The sequence below is a fragment of the Photinus pyralis genome, unplaced genomic scaffold, assembly GCF_008802855.1.
Source record: "Photinus pyralis isolate 1611_PpyrPB1 unplaced genomic scaffold, Ppyr1.3 Ppyr1.4_LG7, whole genome shotgun sequence".
In the NCBI taxonomy this organism is placed as follows: domain Eukaryota; kingdom Metazoa; phylum Arthropoda; class Insecta; order Coleoptera; family Lampyridae; genus Photinus; species Photinus pyralis.
Window position 1 is genome coordinate 3,144,014 of NW_022170738.1, and position 17,006 is coordinate 3,161,019.

At 36.6% G+C, this 17,006-nt stretch overlaps 2 protein-coding genes across 4 annotated transcripts in view; both read left to right on the plus strand.

Annotated features, from left to right (window-relative positions):
* Window positions 1-1,502: 1,502 nt before the first annotated feature.
* LOC116176777 (short-chain specific acyl-CoA dehydrogenase, mitochondrial) lies at window positions 1,503-5,846 on the plus strand. 2 transcript variants are annotated; one of them, XM_031495535.1, is made up of 6 exons: window positions 1,503-1,798; window positions 1,845-2,109; window positions 2,160-2,280; window positions 2,325-2,666; window positions 5,171-5,496; window positions 5,546-5,846. In XM_031495535.1, the coding sequence occupies exons 1-6, from the start codon at window positions 1,765-1,767 to the stop codon at window positions 5,670-5,672; spliced, it is 1,215 nt and encodes a 404-aa protein (XP_031351395.1). In that variant the 5' UTR covers window positions 1,503-1,764; the 3' UTR covers window positions 5,673-5,846. The 2 variants fall into 2 exon arrangements, with proteins under 2 accessions (XP_031351395.1, XP_031351396.1); XM_031495536.1 differs by having other exon boundaries at window positions 1,504-1,789.
* Window positions 5,847-8,962: 3,116 nt separating this feature from the next.
* Window positions 8,963-17,006, plus strand: part of LOC116177372 (F-box only protein 7-like) — a 48,791-nt gene continuing 40,747 nt past the window's right edge. Inside the window, exons 1-2 of one of the 2 annotated variants that reach the window (XM_031496343.1) lie at window positions 8,963-9,175; window positions 10,562-10,648. In XM_031496343.1, the coding sequence (XP_031352203.1) occupies window positions 9,070-9,175; window positions 10,562-10,648 (193 nt within the window). In that variant the 5' untranslated portion in view covers window positions 8,963-9,069. Of the gene's footprint in view, window positions 9,176-9,676; window positions 10,463-10,561; window positions 10,649-17,006 lie in introns of those variants that run through there. The other variant, XM_031496342.1, reaches the window with a different exon arrangement.

Sequence of the window (17,006 nt, forward strand, 5' to 3'; positions counted from 1 at the left end):
CCATAAGAGACACCTTGCCCTCTAGTTTTCCTTTCTAACTCACCTGCAGTATCCGTGCTTAGCATTGGCATACACAGTCCATTTATTATATGTTGATCGCTCAAAAATTAGTTGCTATCGAGTCACCTTTGGAATTTTTGTTTATATGGAAAATCGTACTTAACTTGAACTTCCATAGGCAACTCCACAGCAACTCAATTTTGATCGCCCATTATAGGTAAAGCTGGGAAACCTTTAATTTTAGAAGGACATTCTATTTATTGTCTTATTATATCTTGGTGTTATTTAAGTTGTTTAATCACAGACAACAGATACTACTCTGTGGTTTAATTGAAGAATAAAATGAATATGACTTGATAAGTGTAAATGAAATAAGTTATAGGTATGTGTGAAAAAATGAAAAGACTGCGACAGTGTCTCGGGCAAATATTGACCAATACCTAATTGAGTAGTTGAATTTGCTGCATCAAAGGCAATTGCAAATCAGACAGTTGTTCAGTGTTTGTGTTTTTTTTTCTATCATATGGATCGATTATTACCTATTGCTACACCTTTTTCTTAAATAATTAAATTTTTCTTATAATTCTCTGTTTGCCAGCCTGTGCCATAAGCCATAAGATGTTTATTTAATTTGTATTCGGGAACTGATCATGAGAGGACTGATATTTAATTATAAGTAGGTACCTATATTGCCGTTAATTAGGTCAAAATAAGGTTTGCCGTCCGTTCAACTTACTGTATGAAGCGCTGATTAGTACGGGGAAGCGTAGGTACTTTTGATATACAGTGATATTTATTAACATTAAGAAGAAGACAGCGAATTACGTGTATTGTTTTTCCCTTATGTATGTTTACTTTTATGTTTTAAATTACAAAATCGCCTATAATTTTATGCAACCAAAATAACTCTCTAACAAATAATACAGATCTGGCCGTCATATTAATAAATTTTGAATATTGTTGTTTTGGCTTCCGTATTTTTATTCTCACATACGCCAACCCAAAGAAACAGCCGGATGTGTTCCACGCTTTCGTCGTGAAGAAAATCCAGTTTCACTTCGAGTTGAAGGTGATGGACAATCTATGCTCCGACCACAATGTTACCCAACTATACCTGTACAGTATAACAAAAAAACATGATTCAGATAACGGTACAAAACAAAAGCTTGGAGCACGCGACGTTTCAATAAACAGGCATCAAAATCTAATGTAAATAATAACAAATTATAACAGATTGACACGAAATTTAAAGATTGATGAACGTACGAGAAAAAATAAAATGTTATGTAACTATGTTACCGTTACTACGTATTTGAGATAGATCAAATAAAGGGCAACGCAATAAATGTTTCTTGGAAAAGTAGGCCGAGAATGAAATATTTTTACGGTTACAGTTTTTCTTTCCGAGACACGAAATTGGAACACCCTGTACAATATTGTTTTAACGTATCATTCACAGAACAGTAATATTTGTTCTGTGGTATCATTTGAACAAACCTCAACCAGGTGTTTGTAATTGTATCTACTCTGTGGTCGGGGAAAAGAGCAAAAGTACAAAATACAAAAAAAATTGTGGTTCTCAAGTCCAAGATACGGCCTTTTCGTAGATACGATGTGTAGTGTAGCGCCAATTTAAAAATAGTCACCTAATGAGTTCAGAGTGCAGTGGATTTGCATGGCAAAAATTAAAATACCTATACTCACTCACTCAGTTGCTTAGAATACAATAAAGAAACAATCACAAATCACTAAATTCCTACTATCATGATTTTTAATCAAGTTTTAAGAAGTAGGTCAAGTTAAGTTTAATTACATACAAGTATTTTCTACAATTAAATTTTTAGGGACATGTTTGCAGAAACGCACCATCGCATCCTTGTCGGCCTTATCGGAAACACACCAGATGCTTAGAAAAACATGTCGAGATTTTGCAGATGGTGAACTAAAACCGGTTGCTTCAAAATGCGACCGAGAGCATTTGTATCCGGAAGCACAAATAAAGCAAATGGGAGAGCTCGGTTTAATGGCGATGTGTGTGCCGGAAGAGTTGGGAGGTACAGGTTTAGATTATTTGGCTTATGCGATTGCGATGGAAGAAATTTCTCGCGGGTAATTAATAATTGAGTTGTAAGTTTACAGTTTGTGGTATGTACTTACAGGTGTGCAAGTGCTGGTGTAATTATGTCCGTTAATAATTCGCTCTATTTGGGCCCAATCCTTAAGTGGGGGACACCTAAACAAAAAGAAACTTTCATAAAACCCTTTACCAAAGGCACAAAGGTGAATTTCGTTTAGAAATGATTTTAACAGCGAGTGCTTTCTAGGTGGGATGTTTCGCATTGTCAGAACCCGGCAATGGATCTGATGCCGGGGCTGCTGCCACGACCGCTACACTTCAGGGTGATCAGTTTGTTTTAAATGGGACAAAATCGTGGATTACTAATGGGGCGGAGAGTGAGGCAGTGGTTTTATTTGCAACCACAGATAAATCTCTGAAGCATAAAGGTATATCGACATTTTTGGTGCCAAAACCCATGAAGGGTTTAGAGGTTGGGAAAAAAGAAGATAAATTGGGAATCAGGGCTTCATCTACTTGTGCACTTTTTTTTGAAGACTGCAAAATTGACAAGGCTAATATTTTAGGTGAACCTGGATATGGATTTAAGGTAAGTAAGTTGATACCTTTCTGCAGACAAATTGACAAATTATACAGAATCCAGGGGCGCCTACTTAAATGGTGCTTGGGAGTGCTCAAAACCCTCGAATCATAATGTTGGGCGAGCGGAGCCTCTTTCTCTCTAACATGATTAGATACAAATGTGTGAATTTTGACAGTTTACCATTGTGACAGATTACATTTTAAGTAATAAGACTTCGTTTGAGCCTTATTAAATACTGAATCAAATATGAATAAAAAAAGAAAATGTTTGTAGGTACAGTGTGAGCAACAATGATTGAAGCGTGCGTCATCACCGCTTGTTCCTATTAATATCAAAACTACCTTCTTTGTATGGAGTTGTATACGAAAATGACGTTCTGCGCTGTCACAGTGAGGTGCGTCTATTCGTATTTCGTATCTTGTATCAAATCAGCATATGCTATGAGCGGCACATTGCCAATTTAGCTGAAGCGGCACGCTTCAATCTTTGTTGCTCACTCTGTATAAGTAGTGTCCAAAGGATGAAGTTTACCAAGAAACTAAGTTTCGCCTTGTAGTAACACGAGCGCAAATTTCACTATTTATCACTTCGACCTCAATAGTAAGACTAAGACTAAACACAATTCAATTTGCTTATATAGCAAACCCTTTCGAAATCTAGGCATATCATATTTCACAGAAAGAATGAATTTATTCCTTATCGCTGGTCCTTTTATCAACTTGATGGCGCTTCGTCATTTAGTTAGATGAGGACACTATCCGTATTTATAAACGACGTGCTATTCAGCAAATTCCACAAAGATTGATTGCACGCAGTGCCACACATTAGAAAGATATGTACTGTAATAGCCTGTGTAAAGTGAAAGTGCGATAAAGAAAACTGTTAGTAAAGTCAGATAATATTATTACGTTAATTTTTGTTACAATTAAATTAGCTTCCAGTTTTCTACATCAAGGAAAGAAATTTACCCAGAAACGGTCCGTTATAAACTTGTATGATTTTTCAAAATTGAAATCGAGAGCTTTACAATTCATTAGATAAAGAAAATTCGGATCTGTTACTATTATTATTTAAACTAAATAAGAGATCATAAAGTTGTAAAAAATTCTGTAACTTATTGCTGTATCCATTTGTATTATTATCTAAAGAAACCCCTGAATTTGTGACCAGTTGTTTTAGGACTTCAATTTTACGGAATTAAAATAGATTTCCATTTAAATTTCAGAATAATGGCACCAAATTTAGAAGCCATTTCACAATTTATTTTGTCAACGTAAAACAAACTAGGTTGCGGTTAAAGCATAAATTGGTAGTAATCCTAATTTAAATTATTGAACTACTCCGATCTACAGGGTGATTCCTATAGTACCTGCCACCGTTTGGGAGCGTGTAGGTGGTGCGTAGGGGAGTATTTTGATATAGGACACTTGGGGTCGGAAATCTAAAATAAGGGTGCCAGAGCGAAATTTACCTTCTGGAATTTCGCGCCTGTAGGTAGGCAACCCAACCGGCCGGCGGTGCACACGGAGCGATCTCAGGCGGCGATGTGTGGCTGACACTTGTCAGAATTTTGTTTAATTTAAACCCACGAAATCCCGTCTGCAACGACGCGTATCAAGTGAATAAACACTATGGCACGTTTTACTAACACGGAATACGCGGACATGCACTTCATGTACGGATTGCCAAATGGTAACGCACGAGCTGCACGACGAGCGTACGCTGAGCGGTATCCAAACCGTCAGTTACCCTGCAGACAGGTCTTTCAAGAAGTTCACTTCCGTCTGTGCGAGACAGGGCAATTGCAGGTAAGCTGACGGAGGCTTAACTTTACACACAGATTCGTGATGCACATCGATACTTGGGTCATTTAAGCACCCATTTCGAAAAGTTTGTTTGTTTACACCGACCCCCTCCTATTTCGCAGCCCACTAGCGCCCGTGATCGCGATCGCCCGTTGGTAAATGCCTTAGAGGAGGATGTGTTGGAACGTTTCGAGGCAAACCCGCGTACTAGCATTCCGTGTTAGTAAAACGTCCCATAGTGTTTATTCACTTGATACGCGTCGTTGCAGACGGGATTTCGTGGGTTTAAACAAAATTCTGATCAAGTGTCAGCCACACATCGCCGCCTGAGATCGATCCGTGTGCACCGCCGGCCGATTGGGTTGCCTACCTACAGGCGCGAAATTCCAGAAGGTGAATTTGGCTCTGGTACCCTTATTTTAGATTTCCGACCCCAAGTGTCCTATATCAAAATACTCCCCTACGCACCACCTACACGCTCCCAAACGGTGGCAGGTACTATAGGAATCACCCTGTATGCCAGGTAGAATATTAATTTTTAGACCATTTTATAGAAAGCAATGTAATCACGCGCCATTTGTAAACACCAGCGCCTCTAGTGTTAATCTGAATCGCTAATTGTGCGGGAAATTTAAAAATAACTGCAGGGCAAAAATTATGATCGGTGCTTTGCAATAAAGTGAATTAATTCATAATTATTTATAGATTGCAATGAAAGCGTTAGATCAAGGGCGAGTGGGCATCGCATCTCAAGCCCTGGGTATAGCGCAGAGCAGTCTTGAGGTTGCAGTCGAATATGCATCCAAACGTCTATCATTCGGGAAATCGCTGCTCAAATTCCAAACAATTCAAAACAAACTAGCTGAGATGGCGCTGCGGTTGGAGAGCGCACGCCTTCTAACTTGGCGCGCGGCATGGTTGGAAGATAAGGGAATGCCATTCACAAAGGAGGCCGCCATGGCTAAACTGGCAGCAAGCGAAGCCGCCACGTTTTTAAGTCATCAATGCATACAAATTTTAGGTGGAATGGGGTCAGTATTTTTGCTTTTTTAAATATTTCTTTATCCTAAATATCTCCAGATACGTGAGTGATATGACAGCCGAACGTCATTATCGAGACGCAAGAATTACAGAAATTTACGAAGGCACATCTGAAATACAGCGCCTGGTTATCGCCACTAATCTAATCAAAGAGATGGGTTTTTAAAAAACGTTTTACCTCAATTTTTATACTGTATTTTTTCATAGGTCTTTAATATATTTTTGGAAATAGGATTCATATACCTTGTGCATGGTATAATTAATATACATTTACCACCAAACAAGTTATTTTAAGGAAATTGGAACTAATAAAATACTTAAAGAAGAACGTAATACGATATTATCATTATATTGTGATGTACCCAGGCCAGTCCCGAGGGACTGCGCAACTCAAGATTTAAATTCAAAACTTTCCCTTCCAAACTAACTGAACCCCATGGCACGTGATGATCTAGACAAAGCTACCTCACCTGAATAACCGAATAACAGGACCACTTACTACGTTGTGTTTTTAAGAGTTGCTACAAGATATGTGTTGCTTGTCGGAGTGAGGATCAAGTAAGGAATACAAATAAAACAAGTACGTGCTTTAAAAAACGGAGATTTAATCCAAATAATTTGCATTGCAAGATTAAATTTAGAAAATGGTAGTTCACCGAGTACAAATATAAAAATAGGCTGGGAAAAAAAGAACTGACCAAGAAAAAACCCAGCCAGCAAATTAATATTGAACTTTATAGCATAATTAGTTGTCTGTAATGCCATAAATGTATGTTGTCAAGTACATCAATGCAATGTCGAACCCCAGGCTCCACTGGAATTCCTAAGGAGTAAATAATATTACACACACATAACAAAAACCATCATTAAAGCATTACAATAAATTCATATAATAGGTTTGGATACTGGATGGCCAGCCCAAATCCCACACCAAGTAGTCATTAGTTACTCTGGTCATGACATGTCAACATTGTATGAAATCGCTAGGAGTTGGCCTCTCAGAAGAGCCTTTCACATAGGAAGGATATAGTTGTTTAACACAACCAGAAGGTCACATGTACGACTAGCGGGACCCCAACTCTTTCATTCATACATCTCTGGGGCCAGTCCAACCCACTAGTCTTAAAATGCCGGGTTATAAATTACCGAACTTCAGACTCTGTACCATGAGTACTGACAATAACCGATCAAAAGACATATTTGCACTGGCATAACAAAGATTGACACAAAACCCATATTCGGTCACTACATGACAGGGATCGACTAAACGAATTGATTAGCAATATTGGCAAGATGGCTCCCCTTGAAGACACAAAAAAACAGTACATCAAATATATATCTCTGCGTATGTCAGTTCTGAACTTTAGCCAGCTTGTGCTACGTCAAATCGAGATATACTATTGGTATCAAATATAGCACAGTACAATATATTCAAAACAAGTCACCCCGCCAAATATTAATAATCATAATCACCCGGTTCAAATAAATATTAGGAGCATAACTTTTAGTACTATCACATTACAACAATACAAATGAACATGTCGTGGCAAACATTGGTATCAAGTAATTAATTCACAATGCCAAGTGCAATTTGTAACAATTAACCACCTAACGTACGTCACTCGCCCCCAGATGAGGCACCCTGTAAATACACGGTAACATAATCAGGTAAACAAAAGCGAAATGTGCTGCAATAAATTCAATTATAAATTAAAATGTAGTTCTGCATACTTGTATTGGGTATCGCCCCTAAGGGAACATACAGTATCTAAATATAAACAAAAACACGTAAATCGGTCAGTAATTCCCAGTAGGACCATAATTAAAACCAATTAAAACTGCAATTTGTATCTGGAATGTGTTATAAATGGCAATAATCAATGCTGTACGAGAATAAAGTTAAATTGGCAAATAATCGAACACGATCATATCATTATTAGAGGGATGCAATAGACGTAGAGATAAATAAAACGAGTACATCACCTTTGTAATTGTCGAAGCTGCACTCACTATTCGCAACGTAAAGATTTACTTCTGGTCTCAACAAAAGCACACATACTTCTGCCGTATTCTCCCCCTTTTTTTTATTTAAACAAATCCTAGACGAAAATTGAACGTGCTCCGAGACGGGTCGATACGGATCATTAAGTTTCCTCGCATAGCGTAATATTTGACACTTTTTTTGTAAACTATGGCCCATTTCAATGTAGAGCAGAGTAGAAAAAAAAACACGTGTTCCACGGAAACGAAACAAAGCGCAATCTTGACCTTTTTCGTCGCGCCAGACTCGATTTCGGGAATATTTAAATCGAATTTTAGCGGGCTAATTCGGTTCCATCACAATATTTTTTCATTTTTCTCTTATTTTAAGTGGCCGCCTTATATTCTAGGAGCTGGCAAACATCTATCGTTTATTTTAAAAAAAGAGTTCATATTTCTTAGTCTATTCTGGATTTGAGTACTTTCAGAGCGAGCTATTGTTTAGAATTTTGATATACCTTAGTTTAAGTCTCTGTGCTTATATCGTGGTTTAAGTACTACAGTGTACACTTCCGAATAAAATAAACCTGCTGAAGCCATTATATCTGTGAAATTGTGGTAGGTAGTAATAGAATTTCCACCACTTATGGCTCCAATTCTTCGTGTGTAGAGTGAAGATGATGAATTTGAGAACGTTCTTTCGTTGACATAATTTTCTCTCCTTCAAATTCACCCGCTCCCGCTATAACAATTTCTAGGTTTGCAATGGGGTGAGCTTATAAACGTAGTTTGACCAACATTCAGACAACTCAGGTTTGTTGTCAGTTAATGCACTAAACTAAAGTTTTGCCAGTTTTGAGGCGTTGAAAAAAAAAATGACGAATTTTTGACATTTTTGGATTTAGGCCCCTAATATGAATACGAAAGTGTTATATTCTATCCGTAAAGTACACAAAATATTCAGGAGCGTGCCTTGGAGGCTCGAAATAACCTAAAAACGGCATTTTCGGCCGCTATCTTGGATTTAGGGGCTTAAATGCCAAAATCGGTGCATCGTTTTCAGCAGGGTCGAATTAGTCTAGAATCGTCCGTCACCATTTTGTAGCACAAAACGCCGTTAGAAGTGATTTAGTGGGCCTTTTTCAGAAATGTCTCCCGGACTATATCTCTTATGTATTATTAATGTAAATATTCCTGTACAGTTTGTAAATAAAGGGTGTATCTTTTCGAGCGATACAACTGTACTAAATGTTTCACCAATGCAATTGAGTTTCCACGTCTACCTTGATCTTGCAATGCGCATCAATCACACACAGTCATTTGCAACTCTCGTATAATTTCAAATTACTTGCGGTTGCGTCATTGATTACAAACTGTGTATAATCAATGCTGGAGCACTACACAATTTAAAATATGAACTGTGGACGTCTGTTTTAACCCACCCTGTATATGAACAAATTCAAAGCGGACCTGATCACGAACCACTAGATGTCGCCACGTTCTCGGTGAATGGAAATGTCAAAGATGACTATTTTCAAACATGACAAAAGTTTGTTGCCAAATAAGTAAGTTTTAAACGGAAAATGGCCGATAGTAAAAGTGAAAAATTCGTGCATAACAACGTGAACTCTGAATTAGAAAACAAACCGAAGGACTGCGGCGAATCGTTAGCAATAAAAAATAGAGAAGGTATTTCCAATTTCGATTACTCAAGATTTATAACCTTGCTTTCATTTCAACTGACATTTAACTTTTTGGCACTTTATTTTTTTAAAAATTACATTGGGATTTGTCCCAATAATATAGGTAGAAATTCCGTCTTAAAGCAGGTTTTATTTTAACTGTACAGATTTTAGCTTTATGTATGTTAAGTTCGAAAGATAGATGTAGGTTATGATGTAAATATTTATGACTCATTTGTATCAGTTTATTATTGCACATTTTTTCTAGGCTTTTGTATTTTACCATAAGTTCAGTTTGTGTATGTCTACGGCTAAGGTATGCTTGCACTGCGAGTCTGTGAACCATAGAGGAGAGTATCGTTTATTAAAAATGATCGATTGTAGTTAACAGGTGTTTCTGCAGCATTGTTACACCATTTCGTTATCTGTACGCTTCATTGTGTTGCTTTAATTGTTTAGAACATCACTGATTGTAATCTGTAGGCTGCTACAGACATTTTTATTGCAGTAATGGAACCAATGTTGTTGGAAGATTGCGATGGATCAAAGTTCCCTCTCTGCTTTAACAATGTGTTCACATACTGCATCAAAAGTGGTATATGCGTGGATAAAAATGACACGATGGCAATATTTATTTACATAATGATGTTGGAAGCTGGATTTGTCACGCCGGATTATTCCAACCCACAAGAGGAGAGCACCTGTAATGTTCACTCCAGCTTCCATTACCAACGTTTTTTACACCTAACACGAGCACTGCCAAAGAATTGGAAACAAAACAATGTCTACAACTTCACGTTTATTTTAGCACCGTTCACTCAGCACCAGTGCTCAATTACAGCTATTGTTATCGCTGACGATTTTGTAGTTAATTGTAAAGTGAAAGGCATAAGCAACTCCACATTTTGTATGCTTATAGACCCTTCCATGTATGTTGTGCAAAGTGGATGTCTGCTTTCGTTGAATATCTATCAGAATTTGAAGACATTGTCGGTCACCTTTAAAAATATCATCTCCAATTCGGTTAAAACGTTAATTTTAGATCATTACTCGCTACGGTCTTCCTCCCTACAGGGATTACCACCCGAAATACTGTTCAACATTTTTAACTATTGTGATCGTAACACCATTAACTGTATAAAACGAACGTGTAGATATTTCGAAAAAATGTGTACAAAACAAGCAAGTTAAGGTTTTTGTGGTAGCAAACCGAATTATCGCCGCTTTTAAGGAAAACCTGCAGTGCCCTGTACTTCTCTACCTGTGATCTTACAATAAAGGAGTTTTGACGAGATTGTGTAACTTTATTTGACCTCCACCTACTTAACATTTAGTTATAAATCTAGCGTTTAATGTCAAATTTCCCTATTTATTATTCGATATTCCATTTCAGAGAATGGGGACCAATTAGAAACACTTACTGTACCTGAAGCAACAAATGTAGGAACCATAGGGCATATTCCGATCAACGGTGAACTTCGTAAGTAATTTTGGCTTTCTACCACTAACCCCTATAATTACCATCGAGGAATGGTATTTTCGCTAACATATTTTGGAAATGTGTCATTAATGTGCCACGTTGAATACCGGCTATTAATATCTTGAAAAGATGACCTTGGAATATTTTGAAAATTTGACATTATATTGTAATGTCAATGTCACCTAAAAAATGTTAGCACTTCCGGTTATACCGGAAGTTGGTGATGCCAATTTGCTTATTTTAATTGGAAGACCCTATATATTATTTAATTTTTAGATTCTAGGTATACAGGGTGGTGACTTGCGTAACGCATCATAGGGATTTCAATGTAAAATTCATGACATGCGATTATTGGCTCCCCAAATTATTTTAGAGCAAAAATGTATGAAGGTTTTTTGTAGAAAAAAATTTTTTACGTCAATCAACCGTATTAGTTTTCAATTTTTTGCATAATAAAGACGGAAAATTGGAAAAATAAAACCCGCATCTTTTTCAATAATCTGCAATGCCATGGAATTTTCTAAAACAAAAAGATATCCAGTTATCAATATTAGCAGCAGTTCGAATTGGATTTTATGATCGACTTGGTTACTGTCTTGCAGTTAATGGTGACTTATGCAAACATATATTGTAAATTGTTATATTAGGAAACCGTTTTCAGTAATTTGGTGTTTCTTTATGGTGAATTCGCTGTTCTAAATATAATACTTTTTGATAGAATTTGATTTGTTTTATAGCAGACATTTCATGGCATGACGGATATTGGCGTAGTTTTTGTATTATAAAACAACTGGCATTCGTCGTGGTACACCCTTTATATGTATGCACTGTAAAAATGAAACAATACTTACGTAGGTACTTGAACTTCTGTTCAGTTACACAACGGAATTTAGAAAGTCGATTGGTTTAAAATTGAAAAATTATTCAATTAGTACCTTAATTCTACTTCACACAATCGCGCCCATGATATAAGTCAATCAATATCGTTACAATCATTGGAACCGATGTGTAGCCAGAAGAATAATGACAAATTTAAGTTGCGAGTTTTAAGCCGGGAAGACGTTTCAGAACGATATTAATGAGAATTAGGTGCTGTTTTTTCAAGAGTCACATCCGCCGTTGCTGGGTAGGATGTTTTATACTGACTGTGGGAATTTGGTCCACGCGAAGTTCGAGTTATATGTGTCAAGAAATCTTATTGGACAAAAAGATTAGTTTGGATTGGTGATCTGAATTATAAAAGAAAAGTGTTGTGAATTAGGTGAGTGGCAGAGAGTCGTGGGACAATTCGCGTTAAACCATGATGATAATGGATAAATATCGATTATCGATAAATATCGATATATCGATAATGTTTTGCAGCCCTACCGGCAGACCACTCGCGTTAAGCCGTGAGCGAAGTAAGTCAACCACCTGTAAATTACCGTGGGGTGTGTTTTATTTGTGAAAAGAGAATTCGCCCTTAAAAATGAGTACCTCTAAATTAGTGCAAATCGAGGTGCAAATGGAGTGGTCCGACTCCCTAATAATCGAGATCGTGTATTACTTTCGAGAAAATGTATTAATACGATAGCGAAGTATGTGTAACACGTTAAAGCGGATTTAACTTCTTTTTTGCTGTTTCCTAGGGCTTCTAAAACAGTGTCCGTGGATGAATTTCTAGAAGCAGTTACTGAGGAAAAGTTACACCTACAATATTAGAAAGAGTGTTTGAAAACACTCAATAATTTACAGAATGTAGACTGCAATTAAATAAAATGATCAGGCAATGCGGAAAATTCTCTCTTTTTGAAACCTCCGGTACGTAAATTTGCTTGTGGAAATAGTTAAATAGATAATTATGATTCTCCAAAAAAAATTATTCACTTCACACCCCGAAAAAGGGAAGCTTACAGTCCATTGTAATGCGCACAGTTAAATGTACATAATTATTTTCTTTATTTCCTTTTACTAACCATCCACACAACCCACAAGGGGTTTTCCACTACAATTTCATTTTACTATACCACATTGGCATACGTGGAAAAAACCTTAACTAAAAAAAAGTAGATACAGCCCCTCTGTTGATTGCGCGAAGTGAAAATCTTTTTGTCACAGCGCAACGTGCAATGTGCACGACACATTTATTTATTGGAAAAGCGTGTAATACGTCTCTCGTCTCATAAATCACTTTCGTTGAAATTGAATCTCTCCAGTTGTCAAGCAGAAGGAGTTTTTGTTCCTCGCTATCACGTAAAGTAGAATGGAACGTTGACGCAAAGCGTTTCGTGTAAAATTGAAATTTGTGGTCGTGGCGTGTCCTATAGATCTGAAAATGAAGTAGGTGCAATACTAAAAACATCGCTTTCTCTCGCTTCTATCTATCTACGCTTACGTTATCGGTACTTTAGATACTTATCGTATATATTGGAAGATCAATCACCATTTATGTGCGCCGAGAGGTAATAAAATGAACCAATAGGGGACAGTACCGACGAAATTACAGATTTATACAGGGGAATTTGTTTGAGGTTATTCACAATGATTTGGTGCCAATCTTCAAAACGAGATTTTATTCACATAGGTAATATCGAGATGGAATGGAGATTATATTGGGTTATATCAATTAGGGCGCATCAAAGGTTATTGCACTGTGTCGTCAAAACCAGTAAAAAACTATTAGATTCATCCTGTTGTGATAATGAATAGAACTTTCTGTTTGCCTGTAACTGTTAAACCAAAGGATCAACCTTTCGCGAAAATTTTCATTCCGAGGACCGCGATTCATTAAGTCATTAAGAAATAGCCTATAGAAACAAAGGTTTATTGCGCGGTGCTAACCAACGAAACCATCCTAAGTTTAGTGAACTAATGATAATAATTGTATAAACCCACCATTAGAATTTTTATAGTTTCTCTTTGTACACTTCCCGAGTCTGCTACAAAGAAAAATCGATTTTGACTTAAAAATTTGATACTCAGTGGCCTCCAGCAACCTCGGAAAGTCTCAAAGAATTTACTGCGCAAATTTTTATCAACACCTGAAATAAATCTTGGATACGAAAAGAATAATCTGACATGACCACTATCTGGGTCGCAAAATGGGTTCGAATTCGCTTCTTTTACACACTATTCCAAAACGGACGAACTGCGTCTGCAATAAAATTGAAAAGGCCAAAAGCGGAAACAAATTTATATGCTATATGCACCTCCGCACCGCCAACTAAACACGCAGCCCCAATTTCTCCTTGTCTCGTATTTAAGGGAACACCAGTTCCATTGTAGAATGTTCTTCTTCCGTCGGTACTTACAAAGCAACCGCCAATCAAAATTAGATTAGATAACGCCGGCAGCGAAGGAATTCGTCCCCACTTACGCCGAAATAATGCGCACATTGTTGCCCACCTACATCTGTTATCAGCATGAGTACACGTGCGATAATTAAATTATATTCGATAACTTATCGCAAACACTTAAATAACCCTTTATAAAATATGCAAAATTTGACGATTAGATGTTCCCAAATTTTAATACGCAATTTCACGTTTTACCATTTTACACAAATCTAAATATAGTTATTTACATATGAGTATGGTAAATCAAGGTTTACGTTAACGAGTGAGATGTTTACTGCCGAAGCGTAGCTGAGGCAGGAATTTCGAAACGAGTAACGTTAACTGATTTAACATAGACAATTCAACTCATGTATAAAAAATCACATAAGCCGCAGTGTAATTGTCACTTTGACAGCGGCAAAAGTTACCTGCAACTTTTCCAGCGACAAATGCACTAGTGGTTTTTTCACTTATTCATTTTCGAACCAATAATCGCATTATCCTTACCCATATGACTAGTTTGACGTCTGTCAATAATTGATTAGTTTGGTGAATTTCTTGTTCGTTAAATTGTCCTGCCGAATTACACTCGAGGTTTGTATTTAAACCGAATAAATTTGGGTTGTGGCAATTCAAATCTGTTTCCTTTTAGCAATTGGACTCGAAAAACTGTCAACCTAAAAATGCTCCACCTGCGGTGTCGCATTTTTATTAGTTGACAGTTTTTCTCGTCTAATTGCTAGGCAACAGATTTTCATTACCTAAACAACCCAAATTTACTCGGTAAAATACAAACCTCTTGTGCAATTATAAGTGAAATAATGTAAAACATTTTATTTCATACTGCTCTATTTCTATTAAAATACCATTTTGATTAGAATGTTGTAGGTACATATTAAAATAAAAGCAAAAGTCGATCACTTGATTTGTTTGATCTGACAGTAGTTTGACAAATATCAATGCATACGTTTAGATGGATGTCAGTTGCGGTTGCTAGGCAAAATTTCCAGTCTGGTAAAAATTTTCAGTCTGGTAAAATACGATTTACCAGACTCAAATCAGTCTGGGAAAGCGGCGATTACTAGATAGTATGAAATAATAGTACATTATATATCAAGGTAGAGAAGTCCACTATTATTGCCTGAGCACCAAGATTACATCTCGAGGCGCTTGCGCCGAGGGGTGTAAGGTGCGAAGGCAATAATAGACTTCTCTACCGTGGTATATATACTATTTTTTTCACTACTAGCACTTGAAATCCTCTAAATTAACATATTATATTGATAAGAGAGTTAACGGTTGGACAGAATTGTTTGTTTCTTAATTTAACATGTCAATCAAGTACGTGGAAGTACAAGTCAAACAGGCCGAATTTTGTTCTGTCATTGAGATTTTTCAAAGACTAATTTCGTTCGAATTTTTTCAAAATGTGATAATTTTAGGTATGTAATTTCTCTGGAAATTGCGAATGGTGGCAATTATTCGTTTTAGAGAACTTGTCTAAACGTTCATTGAGCGAAATTTCGGGTTGTGTTTTCTAAAAGTGACAGCGTGACAGTTCTCATTATTGACTACTAGTTAATAATAAAAAATTATTAACCACTTTGAACAAATGCCGAGAAAAAAAAAAAAAGTGGAAAAAAGGTTAATAATCATGTCATCAGACGCTAGTAGTGAAAAAAACAATTTACACTAGCGATAAAAAAACAAAATGATGCATTACAAACAATTCTCAAATTGAAAACTGAGACAAATTCAAATGAAATAAACCAATTCTGTGCTTATTCGTATTATTTTTGGTCTTTAGACCGAAATAACGTCTACATGAAGTTGTTTATACAACAATATATTCTATTGCAGCTTTGATCCTATCAACCGATACATCGCGCCTGTACGCAATTTTCCTTAGTATCCTTTTGCGACATCCTGTTTTCGAGATTTCACGATTTGACCCTAACCATCCCGTCTCTATCACCCACTTTTCCTTATGGCCCTACATTTTTCCGATTGAGCCAAGTAACCTGTAAATTACCATAGGGCACGACTATGTGGAATGACGTTTACTGCAACACATTTATTTAACTACTGTTAATTTCACTTACTTAATTGGCCGGATTGAAATTTGAAAAATAGGTAGTCCAATGAACACCTTTTGTTAATTGGTATGGTCTTGTAGTTTTCAGTTATCACAGGAAACAAAAACCAGTTAATAAAGGTTTAACGTGGCTGAAATTCTAAAATATTAATTTGCTAAATTCTGGGATAGGCGGCTACGTCGGGCATATGCCAAAGTTTCAAGTATTCAGTCTTCCAAATGACAAGAGCTACCGGACGCAACAAAAATATTGATTTATCTTTGGGAGAAATTATTGCAAATGCCGGATTAATTTCAGATTTTATTTAGGGTAGCGCCGGCTGAAACAACAAATCAAATCAATTATCTTTAGCTTCTATCTTCAACTTCTAGAACCAAAACAAATACTTTCGGCACGACACTTTTCTTAACGAAGCATCCAACTTAAAACGCTTCTAGATACCGGGTGTTCAGTTGGTCGTCTGAACAAATATACGGTGTGGTCATAACTTCGGGTATGAAGCACCGAAAATAGGTGCTTCGTTACAGCCTTAACCGCCTCCATAATTCCAAATAATGAATTAACAAATTTTTAAAGAACACCTGATGTAATTCTGGGCACGAAATAGAAAAAATTAACATAACTCTTATCTGAGTCGTAACTTGGGCTCGAATAATCACAAAACTAAATTTTTACGAATTTTATTCAACATAAAACAATCAAATACGCTGAAAGAAAAGCCACTCACGGCCAGAATAACACACACTAGATAACAAGCGATCGGTTTAACAAATTAAATTTACTTAAATAAAGTTTAAATAATAATTTAAATAATCCTTTTCATTCGGTCAAAATTGCACTTTACAACAAACGAACGCACTATCTATACATAAAACCTCACTTCTTTGACTTCACTTAAAATAGACTTAGACTACACTGACCTTTTTGTGATAACAATGATACTAGAGA

Coding starts and splice junctions, on each gene's coding strand:
- LOC116176777 (XM_031495535.1), top strand. CDS start 1,765: ATGATTTTTAATCAAGTTTTAAGAAGTAGGTCAA. Junction 2,281..2,324: donor CCTTTACCAAAGGCACAAAG/GTGAATTTCGTT, acceptor AGTGCTTTCTAG/GTGGGATGTTTCGCATTGTC. Junction 5,497..5,545: donor CAAATTTTAGGTGGAATGGG/GTCAGTATTTTT, acceptor AAATATCTCCAG/ATACGTGAGTGATATGACAG.